This window comes from Eucyclogobius newberryi, unplaced genomic scaffold (genome assembly GCF_026437365.1).
Source record: "Eucyclogobius newberryi isolate DKJ021-1_F unplaced genomic scaffold, fEucNew1.0.hap1 SCAF_13, whole genome shotgun sequence".
Lineage (NCBI taxonomy): Eukaryota > Metazoa > Chordata > Actinopteri > Gobiiformes > Gobiidae > Eucyclogobius > Eucyclogobius newberryi.
Genome location: NW_027315757.1, coordinates 28,995,714 through 29,018,495, shown reverse-complemented (window position 1 = coordinate 29,018,495; position 22,782 = coordinate 28,995,714). Strand labels below are relative to the sequence as shown.

At 40.7% G+C, this 22,782-nt stretch overlaps 2 protein-coding genes across 5 annotated transcripts in view; one reads left to right on the top strand and one right to left on the bottom strand.

Moving 5' to 3' along the window:
- The window catches only part of glis2b (GLIS family zinc finger 2b), a 30,572-nt gene extending 26,145 nt beyond the window's left edge, over nt 1-4,427 (top strand). The window contains exon 7 of the mRNA XM_072443314.1: nt 180-4,427. Within this exon, the coding sequence (XP_072299415.1) occupies nt 180-889 (710 nt within the window). The 3' untranslated portion in view covers nt 890-4,427. The remainder of the gene's footprint in view (nt 1-179) is intronic.
- Nucleotides 4,428-4,487: 60 nt separating this feature from the next.
- Nucleotides 4,488-22,782, bottom strand: part of LOC140358462 (mitochondrial import inner membrane translocase subunit TIM16-like) — a 98,911-nt gene continuing 80,616 nt past the window's right edge. The window contains exons 10-31 of one of the 4 annotated variants that reach the window (XM_072443312.1): nt 14,705-14,759; nt 14,472-14,529; nt 14,239-14,384; nt 14,064-14,162; nt 13,891-13,986; nt 13,646-13,808; nt 13,394-13,569; nt 13,071-13,179; nt 12,907-12,993; nt 12,661-12,803; nt 12,421-12,525; nt 11,539-11,624; nt 11,319-11,460; nt 11,151-11,240; nt 10,941-11,057; nt 10,708-10,843; nt 9,735-9,826; nt 9,558-9,644; nt 7,671-7,755; nt 7,449-7,585; nt 5,152-5,217; nt 4,488-4,649 (exon numbers count right to left, since the gene is read on the bottom strand). In XM_072443312.1, coding sequence (XP_072299413.1) covers nt 4,560-4,649; nt 5,152-5,217; nt 7,449-7,585; nt 7,671-7,755; nt 9,558-9,644; nt 9,735-9,826; nt 10,708-10,843; nt 10,941-11,057; nt 11,151-11,240; nt 11,319-11,460; nt 11,539-11,624; nt 12,421-12,525; nt 12,661-12,803; nt 12,907-12,993; nt 13,071-13,179; nt 13,394-13,569; nt 13,646-13,808; nt 13,891-13,986; nt 14,064-14,162; nt 14,239-14,384; nt 14,472-14,529; nt 14,705-14,759 — 2,365 coding nt within the window. In that variant the 3' untranslated portion in view covers nt 4,488-4,559. Of the gene's footprint in view, nt 4,650-5,151; nt 5,218-7,448; nt 7,586-7,670; nt 7,756-8,087; nt 8,193-8,276; nt 9,474-9,557; nt 9,645-9,734; nt 9,827-10,707; nt 10,844-10,940; nt 11,058-11,150; nt 11,241-11,318; nt 11,461-11,538; nt 11,625-12,420; nt 12,526-12,660; nt 12,804-12,906; nt 12,994-13,070; nt 13,180-13,393; nt 13,570-13,645; nt 13,809-13,890; nt 13,987-14,063; nt 14,163-14,238; nt 14,385-14,471; nt 14,530-14,704; nt 14,760-22,782 lie in introns of those variants that run through there. The other 3 variants (XM_072443309.1, XM_072443310.1, XM_072443311.1) reach the window with 3 other exon arrangements.

The window sequence follows — 22,782 nt, the reverse complement described above, 5'->3', positions numbered from 1 at the left end:
GTATACTGTTTTTAACACTATAGTTTTTCTTCCTCTTCTATGCAAAGTCATTTTATATTCAGATTTTCATGGGGGCAGGACATACACCAATAAAACTCTGCCAAATTGTACATAAATGGTCGAGAAACATTTGAACAAACTCGGATTGTAGACCTAAACAAACCTTTTTGTGTCCACAGGTGAGAAGCCGTACATTTGCCCGTATGAGGGCTGTAACAAGCGTTACTCAAACTCCAGTGACCGCTTCAAACACACACGCACTCACTATGTGGACAAGCCCTACTACTGTAAGATGGTGGGCTGCTTGAAGCGCTACACTGACCCCAGCTCCCTCCGTAAGCACATCAAAGCCCACGGTCACTTTGTGGCCCAGGAGAACGGCTCTCCAGGTGGGGTGGGCTCTCTGCTGAGGGGTCCGCCTGCAGGGCTCACTAATGGTGGCGGCAAGGACTCAGAAATGTCCTACGTGAGTGGGGCCCACATCATTATTCCAGGGGCCGCAGCCGCTCTATTGGGAAGCCACGCTCTGCAGAGTCTGGGGGGCTCTTTGCCCCTGTCACATCTGAGCCACCGCCCCCTGGACCTCAGCTCGCTTGGATGCCCAGGGTCTCCGGGTTCCATTCTGTCCTTTAATGGCTCCCCCCTCGCCCTGGCCAAGTCTCCTTTGCTGTCCTCGGCGTTCTCTTCTGCTGCCCTAGGCCTGCCCATGATGCCACTCCTGGGGTCTGAACGCAGAATCCACTCTATCAAGAAGGGCCGCATGGAGGATGTGGAGCGCGAGGTGACTGGGGGGGCCCTGAACCTTTCCACTGGAGGCTCTCATGATCCCCTGTCCTGGGTGGTCATACCCCCAGGCACTGTGGTGCTGAAGCCAGCTGTGGTTAACTGATATACTCAGACATTCCTGAAGAGCTCAGGGGGTCCGGGGGGAGGGAGGGGCACAGAGCGGCGAGGGTACGGGGGTGAAAGGTGAAAGGGATCGGCTCGCACAATCAAACTTAAGCAATGCATTCAGAGGAGTTGGGAACAGGGGACAATCTTCCTCCAATAACACCTCACATGACCTGTACAACGCAAGCCTCGTTTGGATGGGAATCAAGAGGCCCAAGAACTGTCCATTAACATGTGCATCTGTATTGTTGATACAGACTTCACTTATTTTATACATTCCTGTGTGTCTGTATTTTCTTAGTGCTCTGTGTTCTTCTAAAAGCCTGTTTGATTGACACATATTTATATTCACCTAATCGACATTGTGCCTATCGTTTTACAGTGAGAAAGAGACATGAACCTGAATGACGCACTCACTGTGAGGCAAAAGTGCATCAACACAGACATTTCACAGCTGATTTATTAAGCTATGACCCATTTTTCACAGTCTACTGTGATTAATGTAATTCAGACAGACTTGCTGTACAAGGCAAGTGAACTCCAACTGTCTCTGCACAGGGTTTGTGCTGAATAAGCTGGATATGTCAGCTTTAGAGCAGAGCCCCTCTCAGAGACAGATCCATTAAATACAGCACTTACTTGTGTCATACGGTTGGTTATACTGTCATACAGTAACCTCAGAACTGCTGCTAACCTCAGCTCGCTCAATGTACTTGTAGAGAGCGCCTCTGACAATCTCAACCCATTTGGGGAAGCAAAAACAAGGACCAGTGTGAGTCCTGGACATGTAGACAATGGGCTTTTAGGACACAGAGCAGTACAAGTAACTTCCATAGACAAGTGGTGCTTTTTCACCTGACAATGACCATAATTTTGATTATGTCACGTTAAACTAGGACATTGATCTATCTGGCTCCCCCTTCTGGTCAGGCACAATGCACAACATCTTACTCGCACACTCACTGTCCAGCTGCTTCCTCATAAATTGAATCAACTCTGCCAGTTGGTCCATGAAAAGAGAACTGTGGCGATAAACACTGGAGTTGTGTGTTATGAAGCGAGCTGACCCAAAACCAGCTGTGAAAAACAGGTGGCGATCCAGGCAAAGCCAAATCAGCCTTTACTGGTGAACACAGTGTCCCATGTTGCACCACAGAGAGGTCAGAGCATCAGACGGGTCAGAGCATCAGACGGGTCAGAGCATCAGACGGGTCAGAGCATCAGAGAGGTCAGAGCATCAGAGAGGTCAGAGCATCAGAGAGGTCAGAGCATCAGACGGGGCAGAGCATCAGACGGGTCAGAGCATCAGACGGGGCAGAGCATCAGACGGGTCAGAGCATCAGAGAGGTCAGAGCATCAGAGAGGTCAGAGCATCAGACGGGGCAGAGCATCAGACGGGGCAGAGCATCAGAGAGGTCAGAGCATCAGACGGGTCAGAGCATCAGACAGGTCAGAGCATCAGAGAGGTCAGAGCATCAGACGGGTCAGAGCATCAGACGGGTCAGAGCATCAGACGGGGCAGAGCATCAGACGGGTCAGAGCATCAGACGGGTCAGAGCATCAGACGGGTCAGAGCGAGGCCTGTGCATTGTGCCACCAGGAGAGGATACACTTAATGCCACATACAGCTGGACTGCCTATGAAGCCACACTGTTTCAAACTGCCTCAACACTCTCTGTAGACTTTTTGACTTATGGGAAAACTTTCTCATGATTCCATTTTGCAGCCAACTCGCACTTAACAAACTATATCCTTTACATGTTATAGGAAATATCTTACTGCCAACAATTGTTATTTTCAGCTGTATTTAGCTGCAGGGTTCAGTCTAAAATGGGTTAATTGGCTGCACACTTCTGTGGAAGGCAGAGGATGAGGATAGAATTTACACAACTAAAGGAACTTTTCTGAAGGTTTTCTTCCAACACTCCTCACCTCTGCGTCTCGGTTTGCCATGCAGTCTTCAGTTGTGGTTTCATGTTTATTATTTGTTTGTATTTAGTTCTGACGAGACATTTTTCTGATGTTGAAGTTGCTTCTTGTCGTCTGTAATGCAATGGCCACTCTGCATTCAGCTTTCTGCTGCCACTGCTGAGTCTGAAAAGGGTCGATCCGAGGGAGGAAAACAAAGGAAGATTTGGGTTCATTTCTTGGGTACTCATCCCCAATTTGGTCTAGACAGAAATCTAGGTCACATCAAGATTTGACAGAATAGGAAATATGTAAAGTTTTTTGGCAGATCAGTGAATTATTTAGAAAAGTCCAGTACAGTATTACAGAAGTACACATCTGTAAAGGGTTTGTGTCATTTTAATAGATTGAGTTTATTATACGGATTAAGATTCTGTGATCTTAAAAAAAAGAGGGTTAGCATAAAGTACATCACAAATTATTATTTATTACAAATTAAACCAAGCTTCAGAAATTGCAGTTTTAAAACACTTAAAAAAGAAATGTCCCTGACAATCAAGTGTTTTATTTGACTGCAGTTGGGACCACTGGCTGTTATGAAATAATACACGAAAAAGACAGAAAATCAATCAAAGGAATGGATGTTGAGTGTAGCAGTGCTGGGCTCCTCCCTTCACTGTCACATCAGCTTTTACTAAATAAATCTATGCCACTGAACCCTCTCTGTCCTTTGCTTTGCACTTTTTATAGTTCAAGCCCAAAGGATCAACTATCCCACATTTTGGCCACTAAGCTGAAGTTGAGGCCACACATGTCCTCCTCACCGTCGAAATCGAAATACATGATGTATTTCGATTTCAAGCAGCTTGTATAATTACACATTTCTAGGTGGGATGTCCTCAGATGTAGGTTACCGTGGAAACAGTGCTGCAGATGCTCTGGACTCTGTTGGACAAAGACTCAGGGAGGCAGTGGAAAGCAGAATATGACAAGGATCCGACCAGGGTCCATATTGTTTCCATATTCAATAAGCTGTATCCTCTATTAACCCTTTGAGCTCGGACTTATGAAACTGCACTTTCTCTTTTTTTCTTGCTATAGACAAGAGTATGCCATTACATTGTGTGGCAGCATACAGCCATCAATCATTTTAGGAACGTGTATTTGAAACAATCAAAAATTCTTATTGTCTTTGTAAATTGTAAAGTGGTACATGCTTCTGGATAAGCTAATTTAATGCTATTAAAGTTTCCGGGGCATAACTGTGTTGCTATCAGAGGTGCCACAGTGTTGCACAAGGGGGTAATGTTAAGACAAAGGCCACGAAAGGCCTGTTTCAAGTTATGTTTTTGCACATTTGTGAGATATTATGTCAGTATTTTAATTTTTCAAAGTGCCTTTTTATTATCATAGGGTAAAATACAGAATACACTTTACAAAAATGATATCAAAATATATTTTTTCTGGCATCATGTTCCTTGGTTGAACATGTTGAATTTTAGAGTTGTAAAAGTCTCCAATTGGTACAACATAGCTGTGTTCTCCTGTTTTAGAGGAATTTTATTACGATATTGATAATAATGTCAATGAAAAGAACAACCTTTAATAAAATTGCATTTGATAAAAAAGTGTGCGTTTGTTTTATCTTGGTAGTAATGCGAATTTCAGCTAAATAAATTAAAATGAGGACAAGTTAAAGAAAAGGTTTTTATTAGGGCATAATTTACAGAGGACAGGGAGCGGGGGGGGGGCATCGTTCATCATGTGTCTGTGTTCTGCCGCTGGGACTTAGGCGTTTCTTCAGACTGTATTGCTAATTCTTCATCTAGTCGCTCTTTGGCTCGTACCACCTAGAAATATCAGAGAAGAAATATAGTAGTGTGCTTAAGGTTCAGGAGAAGGTATACTTATTTATCTTTTGGGTTGCAAAATTTAACCAATTGTACTTTCCACTGCTATGAGCAAATAGCAGTGATAGGTGTTACATAATCAGAAATCAGAAAAGGTTTATTGTCAATGAACAGAATTCACAAACATAGGAACTTGCTTTGGTGATTCTGTGCAACATAAAACAAATGAACAATTATAAAACAACCTATACAAGTCAAAAATAAAAACTATTTAAATCTGCTATAGAATAAAAATAGAGTTACCATGTACAAAAACTTTACAGTTGAATTTACAGTTGTATTGATTAAATTATAGTTAAAGTGAGGTGTTTAAGAAGTGTTCATGAGTCCAACGGCAGAGAGAAAGAAGCCATAAGACTATCATGTGATCACAGTAAACAATATTTAAAAATCCAAACATGAACAAGATAAACGCTGAATGCACAGTAAAAGTGGTACTTACTTTTGATTGGAGGTAAAAAGAGCCACCAACCGACTTGTCATTAACTTTAAAAAGGTGCTCATAATTCTGAAAAAGACAGAAACAGTCCAAACGTTTACAGTCCATTTCTTTAGACATAACAACTCATACATTAAGTTATTAATGTCTGACACCAAGTTCAAGTGCAAGCAGGGCATGATGTGTGTTCAGCAGGTTATGGGGTCGCACCATCTATGACAGGGGTGTCCAAACTTTTTTCACCAAGGGCCGCATTTTGAAACTTAAACGGGGCAGAGGGCCACAAACAACTTGTCAATGTCGAATTTGTTGAATGACAAAGTGAATCATTAGAAATTTTGCATTTGACGTAATTGCGATGAGCCTCCACACCTTTAATTAGACTTGGAACATTAATATTATCATCAATATGCCTGAATTTTCCCAATTTCACAGTAAAAAGTACTAGTTTTTGTTGTTTGGGCCGACATGGCAGGAAGCTGGAGGGCCAACAAAAATTGGTCTGAGGGCCGCATTTGGCCCCCGGGCCCTAGTTTGGACATGCCTGATCTATGATCACGGTCACAGGATGAGCATAATAAGGCAAAAGTAGTTTCAAAATGTACACCAAAACAGGGACTTCCCAGAGTCAAAAACTAAACATGTAAAAACAGCCACGTTCTTTAATCAGGACATTAAAAAAAATAGTGCCAATATTGAAAGTGTAAAGTGAACTGGATGTGTTCTGTATCAGCCTGGAAATGGATGCATGTCTACCTCATCCCAATGTGCACAGGATTATTGTTTGTGACCCAAAAAGTCTTCCAAATGACAAAACTTCACTAAGCTAGATATGTCAGAATCCGCTAGAGGCGTAATTCAGCCAATTCAGTCCTGCAGTTCTGCTGTGACCGTCTTCCACGGGGCTGCGTTTGACAACTTTTACAGAAACTGCTCCTCTCGCGATACAAAACCAATATCATTGATCAAAATGGTGCTACAACTGTCAATCACCACCCAAGTCACGCCCACCTGACCTTCCCATGATGATTGACGGCAATATATAAGTAGGAGAAAGGTTTGAAAATTTACTTCACGGAAATGCTGAAAATATTCAGGTAAGATCATTTGTCCATTTTTAAAGGAACCATAAACTACAGAAGATTTGTGATCTAATGCAACAAACCTCATGAAAATTGATTAAGGCTGTTCAAGTATGTTTTTTAGCTGCCACAGCTGTTTTTTGCTTGTCTAGTGGAGGCATCTGCTCCCACGAGGTCCAGGTCGGCCGTTGGGTCAGAAATATTTGCATGGCCTCATTCAAAATGCTTGTCGTTACCCAACTGTATGAAATTATACAGGTTATAACATTTGCTGTGAAAACACATGCCCAGAAAGTTATATAGAAAGATATATTACATAATCAATTGTTCAATACACACACTATGACATGCATGAACCCTGTTTACTTATTTTATACTTATGCACAAAATAATAATAATATTAGTTTGCTGACACTGTTACCTCCTTAATTAATAAATGTATAACTTGGAATATCAACATTTAATGAAACCCCTTCAAATAACTTTTTGACATATCAGAAAATGATATTATGTGGTTAGATGCATGAATACAGTAACACTTTAGCCAGTCGGCATCATGTGGTGACAGCCCCCTGCACAGCAGCAGTACTGAACACAGAGCACATACAGGGCATTATTGAGGAAAATCTGAAATTGTTTATTCTTTTTTTGACATTTGATTTCATAATGGAGCCATCTTTGTCATAAAGGAGTTTTAGCAAAAGTTTTAGTGTCTGTACAGCCCAGAACAGAATAATGATCAAAATACGATTCAGATTATTTTAATAAATCGACAACTCAAGTATTCCAATTAATTGTTGCAGCCCCATCACTAAGAATACACTTGAGCAGGATGACAGTATAATGCAGGGTGAGTGTGTGCACCTTCTGAACATACACTTGAACAGGATGACAGTATAATGCAGGGTGACAGTATTATGCAGGGTGAGTGTGTGCACCTTCTAAACATACACTTGAGCAGGATGACAGTATAATGCAGGGTGAGTGTGTGCACCTTCTAAACATACACTTGAACAGGATGACAGTATTATGCAGGGTGAGTGTGTGCACCTTCTGAACATACACTTGAACAGGATGACAGTATAATGCAGGGTGAGTGTGTGCACCTTCTAAACATACACTTGAACAGGATGACAGTATAATGCAGGGTACGTGTGTGCACCTTCTAAACATACACTTGAACAGGATGACAGTATAATGCAGGGTGAGTGTGTGCACCTTCTGGATCTCCTCTGGGGTCAGTGTGGTGATGTTGAGGATCTGCTGAGCCTCTTGCACAGACATCCCCGAGATGCTGGAGGCTGCTGCAGACTGCTGTCCTCCCGTGCCCCTGGCGCGGGCCGCCGCTTGACTGGCTGTGAATGACAATAAAAGGGTTAATGCCATTACCACTGGCAAATCAATTAAATTATAAGTCAATAATGAGAAGAAACAAGGTACCAGCAAATTCTTGTTGTAAGGCACGGGCAAATGCGCGTCCTACGACCTGCACACCCATGACTATGATCTGTGCCAGGTATTTAGCCTGCAATACAAAAGTCTCCTTCATCAAGACATATTACATCAGTGTGGAGCAGACAGGACATATACAAGCCCTGAAGGAAACTGGGCTTGCGTAATGCGACCTTGGTAAAGACACGAATTACAATAACATTATGTTATTTAACACTATGCTGTATCAAAATAACAAAATTACTGGTTTGTAATGGCTAGTACACACTACACAGGTTAAGCCAAAGCAGTACAAATTTAAACACATTCTATGACACAACTATAGTCATGTCAATCTAAACTGTTCCGATACAACGAGACAAGTTAAATGTGTGAGAGCCTCTGATGGTAAAAGTAAAGTCTTACCATGTTGATGAACCTGTACAGTCCAAACGAACTGTCTGATGTTTTCACATGCACGTTCTAGAAGGTGACTGACAGGTCAAAGTTCAATGCAGCAGCGTCTGAGGGGAGGAGTTTGCGACACTGACACCTAGCGGCGGGGAGGACTTTTTAAATTATGGAATGGTTAATCTCCAACAAAAACGAGTAACATACGGATTAAAATGAGTTTTTATTGCAGTACTATAATGAAAAATAAGCACATTATAAACGATTTTCCTTATCCCACAAATACAAGTTAAAATGCAAAAGAACACCACCATATTATTATCACAAACAAATGAACATCAAACATCCACCTGCACTTTGTGTAAACATGATGTGCATGATCGTGCATGGCCACATGTGGTAATTTTTGACAGTATAATGCCATTTAGTTAATGCCTGGGTTTGTGAGAGTTTTTCTGGAGTGTAGAGATTAAAATTAAATGGATAGTCATTTTGAACGTTTGAAACAATCTAACTGATTACATTGCATTAGTAACCTCCACGCTGACAAAATTATTCTGCAGAAAATGTTTTACCAAAGCATAACAAATGAGCAATCATTTACCCATTAAGGCCTCTAAAAAAATCCTTATATCTTAGCTACTTGAGTAGTAGAAAAAATTCTGTTAAAAAAGGCTAAAAAGGCTAAAAAGGCTAAATAATGAATGTAAAATTGGCAGAAACATATTTTTATGGCAGTTCATAAAACAAACAAAGACCCTGTTGTATTCTCAGTACAGTTTTTGCATTACAGCAGTTCAGAGTGTGCCCTGTGAAACCGAACAGGAAGACAGATTTCTCGATGTTTGAGGCCCTCCTTGTATTGATTATTTTGTACAGAGTTTCAAGACACATGTAGGTGATCAGGTAGCATGTGCACCGGACTGGCCTGTCAAGACAAGAGGCAAGTGTTGCATGCAAGTTTCAGAGATTACAAAATGAGTTCTGATTTACAATGTATGAAATCAGAAGTTTCCGACACAGAGAAAAGTACGATAAAAAGACACTTTTGTTAAGTTGCTAAAAGTGTGAACAAATATTTGTGCTTCCTTAACATTCAAAAGACAATGCACAAGTCACATAAAACTGATTTTTCCCAACTATTAAAAACATATGTACTTCTTGTTTCATTCAATTTGAAAACAAGGTAAACAGTATTTTCATCATATCAAAATGTGTGCACAGTTACACCCAAAGAATCCCTGCTATGATTCTGCCGATTCACAGTTTTCCCATGTGCAGGTATTTGACAGGCATTTGACATTTTGCGCCACTGCCATCAAAAACAAACGGGAACGCTAGACTTGGCTTCCGCTGTTGGCACCAATTCAAAAAGGCAAGGACATTTCTCATCTAGTCATCCTAAGAAACAAAAACAAATATTTTTAGCACATGCTGAATATTCAAGTATAAAGGATATGACTTCATTCTTAACAGTTCACTTACCCACTCATCCTCATCAACTCCCTCGAAAGCTTCCTGTGGCAGAGGGTCGTCCAAGTTCCCGAGCTTGGCCACCATAGCACTGAGCAGCTAGTTTGTACACAAAGAATATAGTCGTCATGTTGAATTGTGCTGAAATGCTTAAACAAGAGCATTATAATACGGTATAGAGAGGCATACCTCGTCTTTCTTTTGTTCGTCCGTTTTCTCCTCCAGGTAATATGAAGAGGGCATGTATTTCCTCACTGGTGCCTCTTTGGGGGCTTCACTCACTAAAGATTACACCATGAAATGCAGAAGTACTCATTTACACAGAAAATCATACTTATAATGCAACTTGACTGTGCTCTTACTTGTGGGAACATTTTGGTTAGCTGTGAGTGAATCTACCGTAACAAACTCTACATCACAAGATTAAATGCTTCAAACTCGTACCACTTCAGATATGATTTGTTTTTGTGCTTATTCTTTGGATCTACCAGAATTTGTGCATTATTTAGTGTTTTTGTACATTATAAAAACACAACACATTAAACAAATTTTATAAATCAGATTTTTAAATACATTTTACTTCCAAACTGTTACTCAGTACTTATTAATATAATAATATCCAAAAACATCTTTACGCTTATTGGAGTCATTATTTGGGTTTTTACTTCTACATGAGTAATAAAGACGTAAAGTAATAGTACTCTTACTTAAGTACACATTTCAGCTACCTAACCCACCTAAAATACAGACATTATTTAAGGTGTGTAAGCAAGAACAAGTAAATTAAATGGTTAAATAAAGTATCAATACGCATAAATTAATGGAAGGAAAGGAATAAAAAAAAAAACTAGAGCATACTTTTTAAATAACGTTAAACCATTACCGTATTTTCCGGACTATAAGTTGCACCAGAGTATAAGTTGCACCAGCCAAAAAATGCACTGGAGTATGAAATGCGGTTGCAAGTGTGAAAATAACAAATAATATCACATATAAGTCGCTCCGGAGTATAAGTATTAAATATTCATTAATTCATTCATTTTCTCTAGACTTATAGTCCGGAAAACATGGTAAGCAAAAACAGAGGAAAATTTTTTATAGTGGGTGCTGTCATGTTTGTATCCACACATTGTCCATAAACTTATATTGTATTTTACAGCACCTGGAGTCATGTTTTTAGGCTTTAGGCTCATCGTCTTGTGTTGACCATTGGAGCCAGAGAGCCAAGCAGACGCTTTCAGAGCTGGTTCCCAACAAACGGCTGTGTCTGGGTACACATCGTCTTGGAAAAAATCTTTCTGCATGAACATCAAACACACACAATCATGTATACGTTTAAAAAGGCAGATACAATTGCAATATCGTGTCATCCAGCAGGTGGCGAGACTAACTCACCTTCACCCGCGGGACTTTGAAGGCCACAGGCTCTATGGTGGTCTTGGTGAGCATCAGCGCCACTGCTATCTCCACCTCCTGGACATTGCACGCAGTCTTGGGCAGAAAAGCCAAGCCCTGTTCACAAAGTATCAGCTCAGTTTTTATTGCTGCAACAAAACAATACGAGAAGATCAAGGAAAAGGAGAAGAGCCGCAGTTCAGAACAAACCTTGTGGGGCTCAGGGGCGCTGAAGCTGCTACACTCGATGAAATATGGACTTTCAGGAACGACCTCATAGATGTTAACTCGAGTGTCACCCTGAAAACATATACATCTTTTAATTTCATGACGAATAACAGGGAAAAAATGAAAATTGAATTGAATCTAGTGTCTTACTTTTCCAGTGAGGATGACCACGCTGGTGTCAGGGTCGTAAAAAGGGATCAGAGTTGAGGGAGAGACGTCCACATTAACATTACCCACAGTTCCAGACGACAGGGAGTCCGCGGAGAACAAGTACAGGCCTCTCTCACTTTGGCTGAAGCAAAAACAAAAAAGATTATCTAAATTAAGTCAGCGTATAAAGACTTATTATCAGAAACTACAGAATACTTACAGGTTAAATCCGGACACCAGCAGGTACTTGCCCTCGCAGACCCACACGATACGAGCTCCTCTGTGCCCTTCAGGACCAGGACCCTCCTAAATAAACATATTATGAGTTTTGATTTACTAGAGTTTATATAGATGTAAATTAAGTTGACATAATGATTTATATGGTGTAAAGGAAAAGAGAATTACCTTTCAAATACATAATAATATGGGACTACAGCTCATAATACACGTCATACAGTTTCATACTGTGTTTTACAGACTTTACAGTTTTACGGCAAAAACAAATGCAATAATTTATCTGTACTGCATCTGTCTCACTTTTCATAGTGATAGAGTAGCAGCATCACACATCGTCTTAGAGGAGGCACATTATTATTATTAAACTATAGCATTATTTTACATTTTGTTAACTGTGAACAGCTAAATCAACTACCGGTGTTATAAATGGGACCATTGGCTTCCTGTTGAAACTGCAGAGGAGAGAAGTCTGCAGATATGACTTTACTGGTACCTGGTTGTATTGTAAGTTAGTACAGAGAAGTGGGCATATATAGGGGGTAGGTGAAAACAGGAATCTTTTTGAGCACTCAAGCCTCAAACATGCAGGAATCAATCAAATACAACTTTGAGTACACTAATGATGAGGAAACACTGTAAACACTGTAACAAGGCTAAAAGCTCATTTGGTTGATTTAGCATAAATTATCCTAAATAATAATAATAATAAATTTGCATAATTTAGTGACAACCTCACCCTTAAAGGGGACATATTGTCACTAACATTGCTTGGATAAAAGCGTTTCCAACCAAAATGTGATTTTACCAGTATTAACTGCTTGGCTGGTATTGCTGTTAATGTTGTGTAAATGTGTTTTATTCAGACCTGCACAGGTGTGGTTGACTTGCGTGGGTCATAGATTCTAACTTTCCCATCTTTACAAACTGTGGCCAAAAGCTTGCCATCTGGACTCCATGCCATGCCAAACACCTGGAAATAAAACACAGGGACGTAAATGAAATAAAAGAGTAAAAGATCAAAGGCGTACATTGTTAAAACTACAGAGAGTTAAAGATTTATCCAGATGTGGGGTGGTTTTGTAATGGGGATATATCCAGCACCCACCTGGTCCTCGTGTCCAGACAGGATTTTGACTTCCTTTCCACTTTCCAGGCTCCACAGTCGCACAGTGAGATCATAGGACGAGGACACCAGCAGCCCACTGGCCAGAGGGTGAAACTTGATGGAATAAATCTTCTCTGTGTGGCCTAAAGAAAAAATAATGAAATCAAAACACATTTCCGTAAAACTGTATAATGACAGCAAAGTGGTTTCCTGAGCTTGCGTCACTTCAGAGACATTCAGTTGTACCTTGAAGAATGAGCTCAGGTTCAGTCAGGGTCTCAACGAGGCCCCCCTCAGGGACCTGCCACACACGGATCTTGGCATCGTCTCCAGCTGATGGTAAAAAGGTCATATATTTGATAATTATAATTGTGAATATTTAAAAGTACAAATGAAGCACAATGACCCACCAACTGCCAGGCGATGTGTGTTGAAGGGGTCCCAGCAGAGGTCAGCCACATTCACGGAGTTCTGAATGGTGGGCACATTTGTGTCCGGTTGTTTGCCAGGCTTAGAACGCTGTTATTGTAAAAATACCGATATTGAGAATTCAAAGCATTAGATTGTAAAACATTTGCTTTGTTCATTTCAGCCATATTATTATTTCCATTACATGTCAATATACAAAACTTGTTTAATATCACATTTGACCAGATACCGAATTGGTTATATAGACGCATATGTGCATAAAACAAACCCAAGCCGCATCTGGAAGGCCCAGTAAAGTGATTACCTCAAAGACAGCGATCTGCCCTCCAGAGATGGACAGAGGAACAGCCACATATTTGCTGTTGACACAGAAGCCGTCACACTCTCCAGGCGTGGTCAGGTTGAGGCCTCTGATGTTGGTAATGTGAGAGTCCCGGTGCATCACTGAACCCTGAATGTGACGGTACTTTGTGCTGGGACCTGGAAAAAGACCATTTAAAACAACATCATCATCCAGGAACTACACAAGTGACATTAATGATTGGATGATGCATACCGAGCAGGCTATGGATGGCCTTGGCGCTCTGGCTTGAACTAGGACTGGGGACAAAGCCAGACGAGAGGCCCGAGGTGGAGGAGGGTGAGCGGGACGGGGCAGCACTGCTGGTGGGGGTGCTCAGAGGACTGCTGGAGGTGGAGCAACCACGAGCCAGATCCTGCTTTTTATTACAACAACAATAATAACTACAAATGTCATATCCAATTCCTTTTATATCAAACTGATATGTGAACGCCTCTTACATCCTTGATTTTACTGGCTACTTCCTTCTTTGCGGCCATCTGATTGGTTGTCTGTGTTTTGGGTCTCTTGTCTGGCTGAAGGCTGACTTTTTCCACCTAAAAGGCCACAGGACAATTAAAACATCTAATAACAAATCAAGTTGCAAGTATCTGTATCATAAAGTCTATGTTACCTGCTTGTTTCCCCCTTGCCACCACTCGTCAGCAGACATAGCCGGCATTGTACCAACTGTATCTGGGAAGAGATCTGCGTGGAACTCGTTGCCTGAATTCTGGTGCACAAATGACAAAACACTGAGGCTAGATGTTCACAGAGCAGTGTGGGCATCATAGGCAGCGGGTTCAGACCTTACGAGGGACTTGATAGCTGATTGGCACAATGTGGCTCTCTGTCAGCTGAAGGACACGCATAACTTCACACGACATGAAGTCCAGTTCTAGTTTAGGCACCATGCAAACGCCTCGAGTCGATGCATCTGTGAGACAGTGGCTCACTACAGAAAATAAGAAAGCATGAACAAAAACAATGCAATGTGTCAAATTATCAGTCAATTTATCACTCAACGCTTCTTTGTCATTACCTTGAGTAAGCACAGGCTCAGAGGTAGAAACTTCAAAGCAGTCGATCACAGAGTCTCCCTGCAAGGTGAAAAACAACATTAAAGTTTTAGTATTCAAGAAAGGCCAAAGCTTTAGTTACGCCTCAAAATGTCTGTGATGCAACGACCTGAAACTAAACCATCAGTATTTATGGAGAACGAAGACATTTGATAAAACATTCAACTTTCAGAAAGGTAATACATATTAATGGTACCATGCCAGCCAAGATGAGAAGTCCAGTGTCATCATCAAACAGTGGCATCAGTGTCCTGAAAGAGAAAACAGAAAGAGACTGGTTAGAAAACAAGAGGTTGCAGTTCAACCTTTGACCACTAGATGGAGCAACACGACCAGTCACAGTATGTTAGGAATAGAATTTAGTTTTTGCTTTTTTTCCTCAGTCAGAAACTAAGTCTATCAAGGAGTCTATGGCAAGTTGAATTAAAATACATTTGTTTTTCACTGCATAATACTGGATTTTGGAGCTATTCGCATTTAAAATATTTATGGAAAGAAATGTTAGTTTGGTATGAATTATATGGTCTTAAAGATAATCATCTCAATGCGGTTCTACAAAATTAAATGTACGACCCTCTGACCACTACCTTTACCTGCACTCTCTTACAATATGAACAAGCAGATTATAAACAAACTAGCCCAGCTCTAGGGACAAAGTACAAGTGGATTTATCAAAGCCAAACAGGAAATCATAGCTTAGGTCTAATCCATGCAACTTTCCCTCATAATTCTACTATTTATCCAAGCCTTCCATGTTTTTCTCTGTTATCATTTCGGTGTTTTGTTTTCAATGGAGAAAGAGAGCTGTGGACAGGTCCAGACCAGGGCAAACCACTTCACATCACAGACTGAAGATAGGCCGATTGAAGTGGGGAGTGATTGCTTTATGATAATGACCTTGGGCAAAGCGGCTATGAAGTGCGAGAGACAGACAAGTGAGGTAATGCTCCCGAGCATGTGACACAGTAATGACAGGGTAAGTTAAGAGACGGCGAACTGTACGGTGACACAAAAGTAGAGCAAACCACCATCATCTCGATATCAATTTAATAACATATTTTGTATTGTTGGAAACTTTTTGGCTCTCGACAGCGTGAAGCAGCTTAAAATGCAGCCAAATGCCAGTAACTGCACCGAGCTATGACGTTTTTGGGGTAAATGAGATTTGCCAAATGGAAATGATGCAGAAAATGAAAAGAAGAAAAGAGGAGGTTTTCAGTCAAATTGATGTTTTTGAAAGAAAGCAGACGTTGGTCAAAGATGCATCCAAGTTATTATGTTGTGTGTATAAACTTTGCATTCTGGTCAATTTAAGCAGTCTGGGTCTTCCTAGTCTGTCATTCTCAAGGGGAAAACAAAGATCTATACTGCAGATGTTTTTATTTCAGGTTATTTACTGATTTTATGACATGACGTTTTCATTGCAGTTTTAATTAGTGTGTAATTAATGTGTCAATGTGTAAGAGCAATGTTATATTGTTTGAGTTTCCTTTGGGCCAGGCTACTCTAGAAAAAGACATTCTAAAAGGTTCTCCAAGTGAAAAATAATGAAAAACAATATGAGTGTTATAAGCTCTTTTGTTATTGTGGAGCATTTACCCCTGAATCCGACCTACATCTGCACGCATTCATCCATTTTCATTCACAGGCTTTTGAGACACCAACAAACTTGACCTTTTCAGAGTCTTTTTATGCACTTTTGACTGGAGCTTGTGGAGCCAGCGAGGGGCGGCCATGCTTCATTAGGACCACAGTGTGTTCCCATGTCCCAGACTGTCTGCAGGGAGCCTCTAAACACCTCCATTCCCACACTGCTCCTCCTTGTCCCCTTTTCGATTCTCATTCACCACCTCGCTCTCTCAATTCCTCATTATTCCTTTAAATACACCCTGCTTCCTAACAAGCCTTATCTGTGCCTTTCTCACCGTAAATGAACAGCAAGTCAAACAGCCACATAATTGGACTGTGGGCTTTATCACTGATAATGACCCTTGTTTACTATGGCGTTCACGCACCACCGAGCCACACTCGATTTTCCCACAAAGCAACGGTGTACATGTGCTAATAATGCGGCTTAATGATGTGTACGCGGCAACAACAGCCTCTGGTCAGGCTCACGCGGGGTTTAGTGGGAGCCAGGGTTTAATGCAGCACTGCACAATTTATGAATGAGATGGAAAAATGAGACAAGGCTCATTCAAAGCCTACAATCTGAACGCACACATGTATTCATTAGTGTGATGTGTTTAACAGGTCCATCTAGCCCTTTCAATTTGCAGCAGATGTCAGACAATAAATGTGCCATATTGAAAAAAAATCACGAAAGACCAAATATAGTATTTCTATAGTGTAAGTTAAATAAATGTAAATACGCAATTGTCCAATCCTAATTGTTGTAACAATTGTGGAAATTGTGAAAATAGAACTGTCACGCCACAGAAAAAGAAAATCAAACCAAATTTTACAAAAGTAACAGTTCTTTGTCCTTAAACCCTGAAGACCAGAGCTTGTCCTGGAGCATAAATGACAGATGGGCTACTTCTGGTTTATGGATAACTGTCTTTTGAAATACTACACTTCTAAAAGTTACTGGAAAACATATCTTTTTTACATCTTTACAACAGGTCTTTCCTTTTCCAAATAAACACTGTTATTCAAAAGGTGATAACCCAAGTGCTAGTTCTTGCGAGGCCTTCACAAATCCCTCATTCCTCTGAAAAGGTCTTCTCTGGATTGCCCGCCTCGGCTGACTCTCACTATCAGAGGTTACACTGAGCAGAGACACACCTTACATCTGCCCTCCATCACCGCACGCCCTCGTCTCATAAACGCCCTCAGAGCATCGTACACTGACCTTCTACCCGTGACAGCAGCCTTCAGCACCAGCAGATAACATTACTATTACTATAGTGGGCATCGATGTTTGTCGGAGCCGGGATAAACTATCACTGTTGTTTTTATATGTTTTAGGATAATATTGGAGTGATAAACTGTGGAAAGAAATTGGGAATAGAAAAAAAAATCTCTTAATCCCTCTATTTAGTACTAAAATAGTTTTGGACACAAAAATGTATCTAGGTAAATGTTTTTCCTCAAATCAATCAAATTGATTGTGTTTTAGCAAATAAAATGTCTTAATAATTCCCTGAACATAAATAATACAGACTTTTAATCATTGACATTTCATTGACAAGTCTGAACTTGGGTAAAAAAGCATTGACAATTAAAAATGACTGAATATAAATACAAAATGTATTAATTGAATTGCTCACTTCAAATAATATTTTTTATCTGCTTTATAATTTTTTTTAAATCTGCTACTTAAAATGATTTTACAACAGCACAGCTTGTGATTAGACCAGACCAGACTAAAGTATGTGAAGAAAAAGCTGTTTAATAAAGTATATAATATAACATTTTTGTAGTTCCATGGATTGAGCAGAAGATTCCTTGTTTGGGAACTACTGTATATTGTTTGCTAAAAAGACACCAAGCCTACCTTTAGGTTTTACCTTACCATTAAAGATGATACAAGTACATTTTGAAAATACATTCCACATGGACAAGCTGGATTCATTTGAGCTAAAAGCCTGACAAAATATGAAACTTGTGAGAGTGCATTATGAAGCACAGATAGCATCGGCAAGCAGAGCATTAAAGAGTACGGGATCTATGTGTGGGACTAATGAAAGCAGCCTGCTGAGGTATAAGGTTGTACTATGGTAGCTATGACCAGATCCATATCAGTCAAAGGGACCTTTCTCTGTCTCGGGCTTTGGCGGTGCTTGTGCTAACAACACTGCACTGCTCAATGGACGACAGTCGACAGGTAAGAGCTGCTAAGGACAGGGCAAAAACACGATTATTGCCATTGTCAATGAACAGAGTTCACAAACACAGGAACTTGCTTTGGTGATTCGTGCAACATAAAACAATGATAAAACAACCTATATAAAATCTCTATCAAATGTTCTGAGTCCAGACAGTCAAGTAATATAAAGGCCTTCTTTTTAAAAGGTGTTTTGCAATATGGAACTGTGATGAAAATGTACACAATTGTGCGAGTGTTGAAATGGTAGATAAATAATAGCAGCATATACCCCAAACTAGATTGGCCTGATATATTAACCATTATGGTCCAGGACTATGCATGCATTTAAAAGTAATGGTTGAAGGCGGGATGCTATTAGCTCATAAACTTCTTCTGTTACTTCCAACTGAAAAGGTACATTTACTGCCACCTAGTGTAGTTGTACGTCTTCAAAGTATGTGTTTTATAAACTGAAAATAAAAAAAATAAAAAAAAGGGGAGAAAGAGAGATTTTTAAAAAATAAAACTTCAACATGATGTCATAAATGGGGTGCACAAAGGCGGTTAGCGCTCTTGCCTCCCAAGAAGGAGATCATGGGTTTGATTCCCGGACCAGACCAACATCACATGATCTCTCTGGGTGGAGTCTGCATGTTCTCCCCGTGTTTCCGTGGGTTCTCCGGCTCCTCCCACAGTCCAAAGACATGTATGTATTCTCTGCAACTCTAAATTGGCCCTAGTGAATGAATGTGAGAGTGAATGGCTGTCTGTCATGTCTATGTCTCTGTGTTGGCCCTGCGACGAGTTGGCCACTGTCCAGGGTGTACCCCGCCTAAGGCCCGAAGTCACTGGGATAGGCTCCAGTCACCCGCGACCCCGAAAGGGAACAAGCGGTAGAAAATGGATGGATGATGTCATAAAGGCTCTTGCCCTTCCACTGAAATTAACTCTACAGGTGCTTTCCAAACCTATGACCTACAAATGTTGAATCTTATCATTATTTGTTAAAGATCATCTCCACAAATTTGCCATATTAAATGTTAAAGTCCTTTGAACTGACAAAAAAAGCTAGAAAAAATTGCCTTTGTGTGGCGACAGAGAAGACGTAGCACTTTGTCGCAGTTCTGTTTCATCAATTCAATCCAACAGTCTGTCCTGTCTCCAGCTCCATTTAAAACTATAAATAATCTCAAATGACACAATATCAAGTGGACGCAACCTATTCCCCGCTATCTAATATCTTCTGCTGTGTCATCGTATCAGTGGCCACGAGCGTCACAGTGCTATCTTTGAAGGTGAAGGATCTGTTGAACTGTGAACTGCGGACACTTTAGTATCAGTGGAGCCGGGAGTGCGTCTGCAGCCCCCAAACAGCTGTCCCAGCCAACTCCACTGTGCACTGCCCCGGGACACTGGAGCCACAGGTCACACTATCACACCGCAATGTAAAGGACACACAGGGCAGCCTGAGATCACCAATCCAGTGTTTACAGAATATCTGGGGATTTGCATGCACACTTAAGGCCAGACAAGGATGTTAGTTTAAATGTCAGAAAATAAAATGTATAATTCAAATCTGAAAACATATATCATTTCGCTAACACTTTAAAAAACCCAACAACATTTAAATTATACCCCTAAACAATGTATTATTGAACAATGAAACACCTTTCTTTGCTTTGCTCTTTTGGATCGTTCGGAGCGTCATTAATTGCAACCACAAAATTGTAAACATACCTAAATATATGAGTGTACAACAGACATATGTGTATCATAAAACTCTATCCCTACTCATAAGTATATTTTAAATGTTGTAAATGTTCAGTTTTATGAGTTACAAAGTTGCTGTTACCTGGGCAATATTGTGCAAATATCCCTACTAAAAGTTCATATTTGAACTGCAAACTATGCCAAACAGTACACTTGCTTGTACATCTCATTTATCACAGAGCAAAAACATATATCAAAGCTAGAGCTGGATTGTGTCTTTGTAACAGGATGGAACAGTGGCTTCCCTGCAGGTTCATTTTAAGTCCGAACACTGGAGAAGAACACCCATGTCGATGAGTGTAAATCCCCTTCTGTGTGGACTTGGACACAGCTAACCGTTTTAAGCACACTTACACTGCGGGCCTGCGGCTGCCTCTACAAAGGGTGGTACTGGGGCAGAATAATCCATCTGTGATTAGATGAGATTCATCACAAAGCCGAGAAGGTTCTTAGTGTCTCCAGGATGTTAAGTCCTGGGTCAGGTTCTGTGCGCTGTAAGAATGTCAATAATAATATGAGATCGCTCCACAGCTCGCATAGTTGGGAGAGGTACTGTATAACCTGCACTGTATAACAAAATCACACTTTTGAGCTGTCAGCAGGATGCAACTGTCTGAGTATTGTAAAAGACTGTAGTATTTTAGTACTCGACTTGTCAATGAACAATGCTGTGTTCTATTGTGTTCTATTGAACTTTTAAAAATATATTATCGATCAAATAAAGGTTGAAATACAGTGACTGAAGACTTTTAGGCAGAGAATATTTATGAATAGCGTTTCATTGACGATCATTTTGACATTGTAATTTAATAATGTTTTCGTATGAATTTTAGAGTCTCGTCCAGCTAACGATTACGATAATCAAAAAACGACAATGATTATTATTTTGATATTATTGACCAGTCAAGCATAATTGTTGCAGCCACTGTAATAAACTATAAATAGAGTAAAATGTGCTGTAAAAACAAGGACACAACTAAAACTAAATCAGGACTTCACCTGGATTAAACTGAGACAAAATATGGGGAAAAAGGGGAATCTAAATTATTGTGCTAAGTAGCCTATTTGTGCATGAAGCAACAGCTTGTGACCGATGACAAATTAAATCATATCCACAAGACTTGCTTTCCATTTTAATCGAGACAGACATTGAGGTTTATGAGTACTCCCGCAGGAGTTGGGAATTAGGTTACAAAAAGCCCTGCTGTGTACTTCAATATTAACTCTAGACTTACGTTTCCACTGTGTTGGCTGTGTGCTTAATAAATGCAGTGCCGCCCAGCACCTCCAGTGGCCTGTTCATTAGAAGGGAATTAGAGTTGACGCGGTACGTTCCTGAGCGGAGAAGAAAAGCCCGGATTGTTGGATGAGGGGCCAGCTGTGGGCCTGTCTGAGCCCCAGTGATGAGGCTCTCAGATGGGCTGCCAAGCTACTGCACTGCCCTCTCCCCTTCACCAACATCCACCTCCGAATACTCAAGAAAGACGACCCCGAGCTTCATTAAAGTGAGTCCCACCAGTCTGCGTCAGCCGCACACTGGCCTCTTTAGGGCCTTGACACATATTCAGACACAAGCTGCTACAAGGAAAGAGAATGAAGCTGCGTCAAAGTGAAAAAAGCCACGCACAGTAAGAATGCAAGGATTGACTGTTAAAAAAACGAAACAACAATGACAAGCTTATTAACAAAAAGAAATATTGCTGTTTGTAAAAACTTTAAAGCAGTGCAATATCTTAGACATGATTTTATGAATAAATAAATGGCTGTTGAAGGAGTTACAAGCCTCAATTGTATTTTAAACTGGCACATATCTGCAATAGACTCTTTATTTGCAATTCTGATTGACTCAGCGAGGCAAGTAAGCTACAAAGGGCATTCTCCACAGTCTTCAATGATACAGGCCTGATTAATTACTCGTTCTAAAAAGGAAATGTCTAATTAAACTGACTCTTTGCATTGCCCACACCTGTTACATGGTCACACACACACACTAGAACAACGGGACTGAGCTGGGACTAAACCCAGAACGAAAACGAGGACTAAACCAGAACAAGAAAGGGACCAGACAAGGTTTACATCAGGACCAAACTGGGGTCAAACCAGGACCTACTGTAAGTGCCTCATCGTGACATGAAGGGCATCTAAGTAAAATAAAATCACGTTAAAAGCGAGCTAAACTACTTACAGTATAGTACAGTCATCAGCTTTCAACAGCAGTGACGCCCGAATAACATTTAACTGGGCAAAATACCAAACACGCACATCCAAACGCCACATATGCCCCAAGTCTAACCATGTGATGAACAAGCAGACGTCAGCAGCATTGGCCTTAGCTAGGACCAGCCGACATAAGGGATATGTAAAAGTGTGGTGAAAGGGTCCAGACAGGGAGAGCTGTAAAGCTGTAAGGTCACAGGTCGTAAACTTCAGGAGCTCACAGAGGCTGACGGCTCTGCTCTGTGGTCGTGTTGCTTCAGAGGCTATATGACGTGGGTGGGCAAGAAGACGTCAGCCTGAAAAACTGTGTGAAAGCGTGAAGAAAAGATAAAGCAACAGACCCTTGAAAAATGTGTAAACATATGCATTGTAAGTGGAACATAATGATATTTCAATGGAGAAACTGGGATTAACCTCAGATTATTAAAAAATATGAACAATGGAGAAGGTTTGGGTAAATGAAAACCACTCTGATA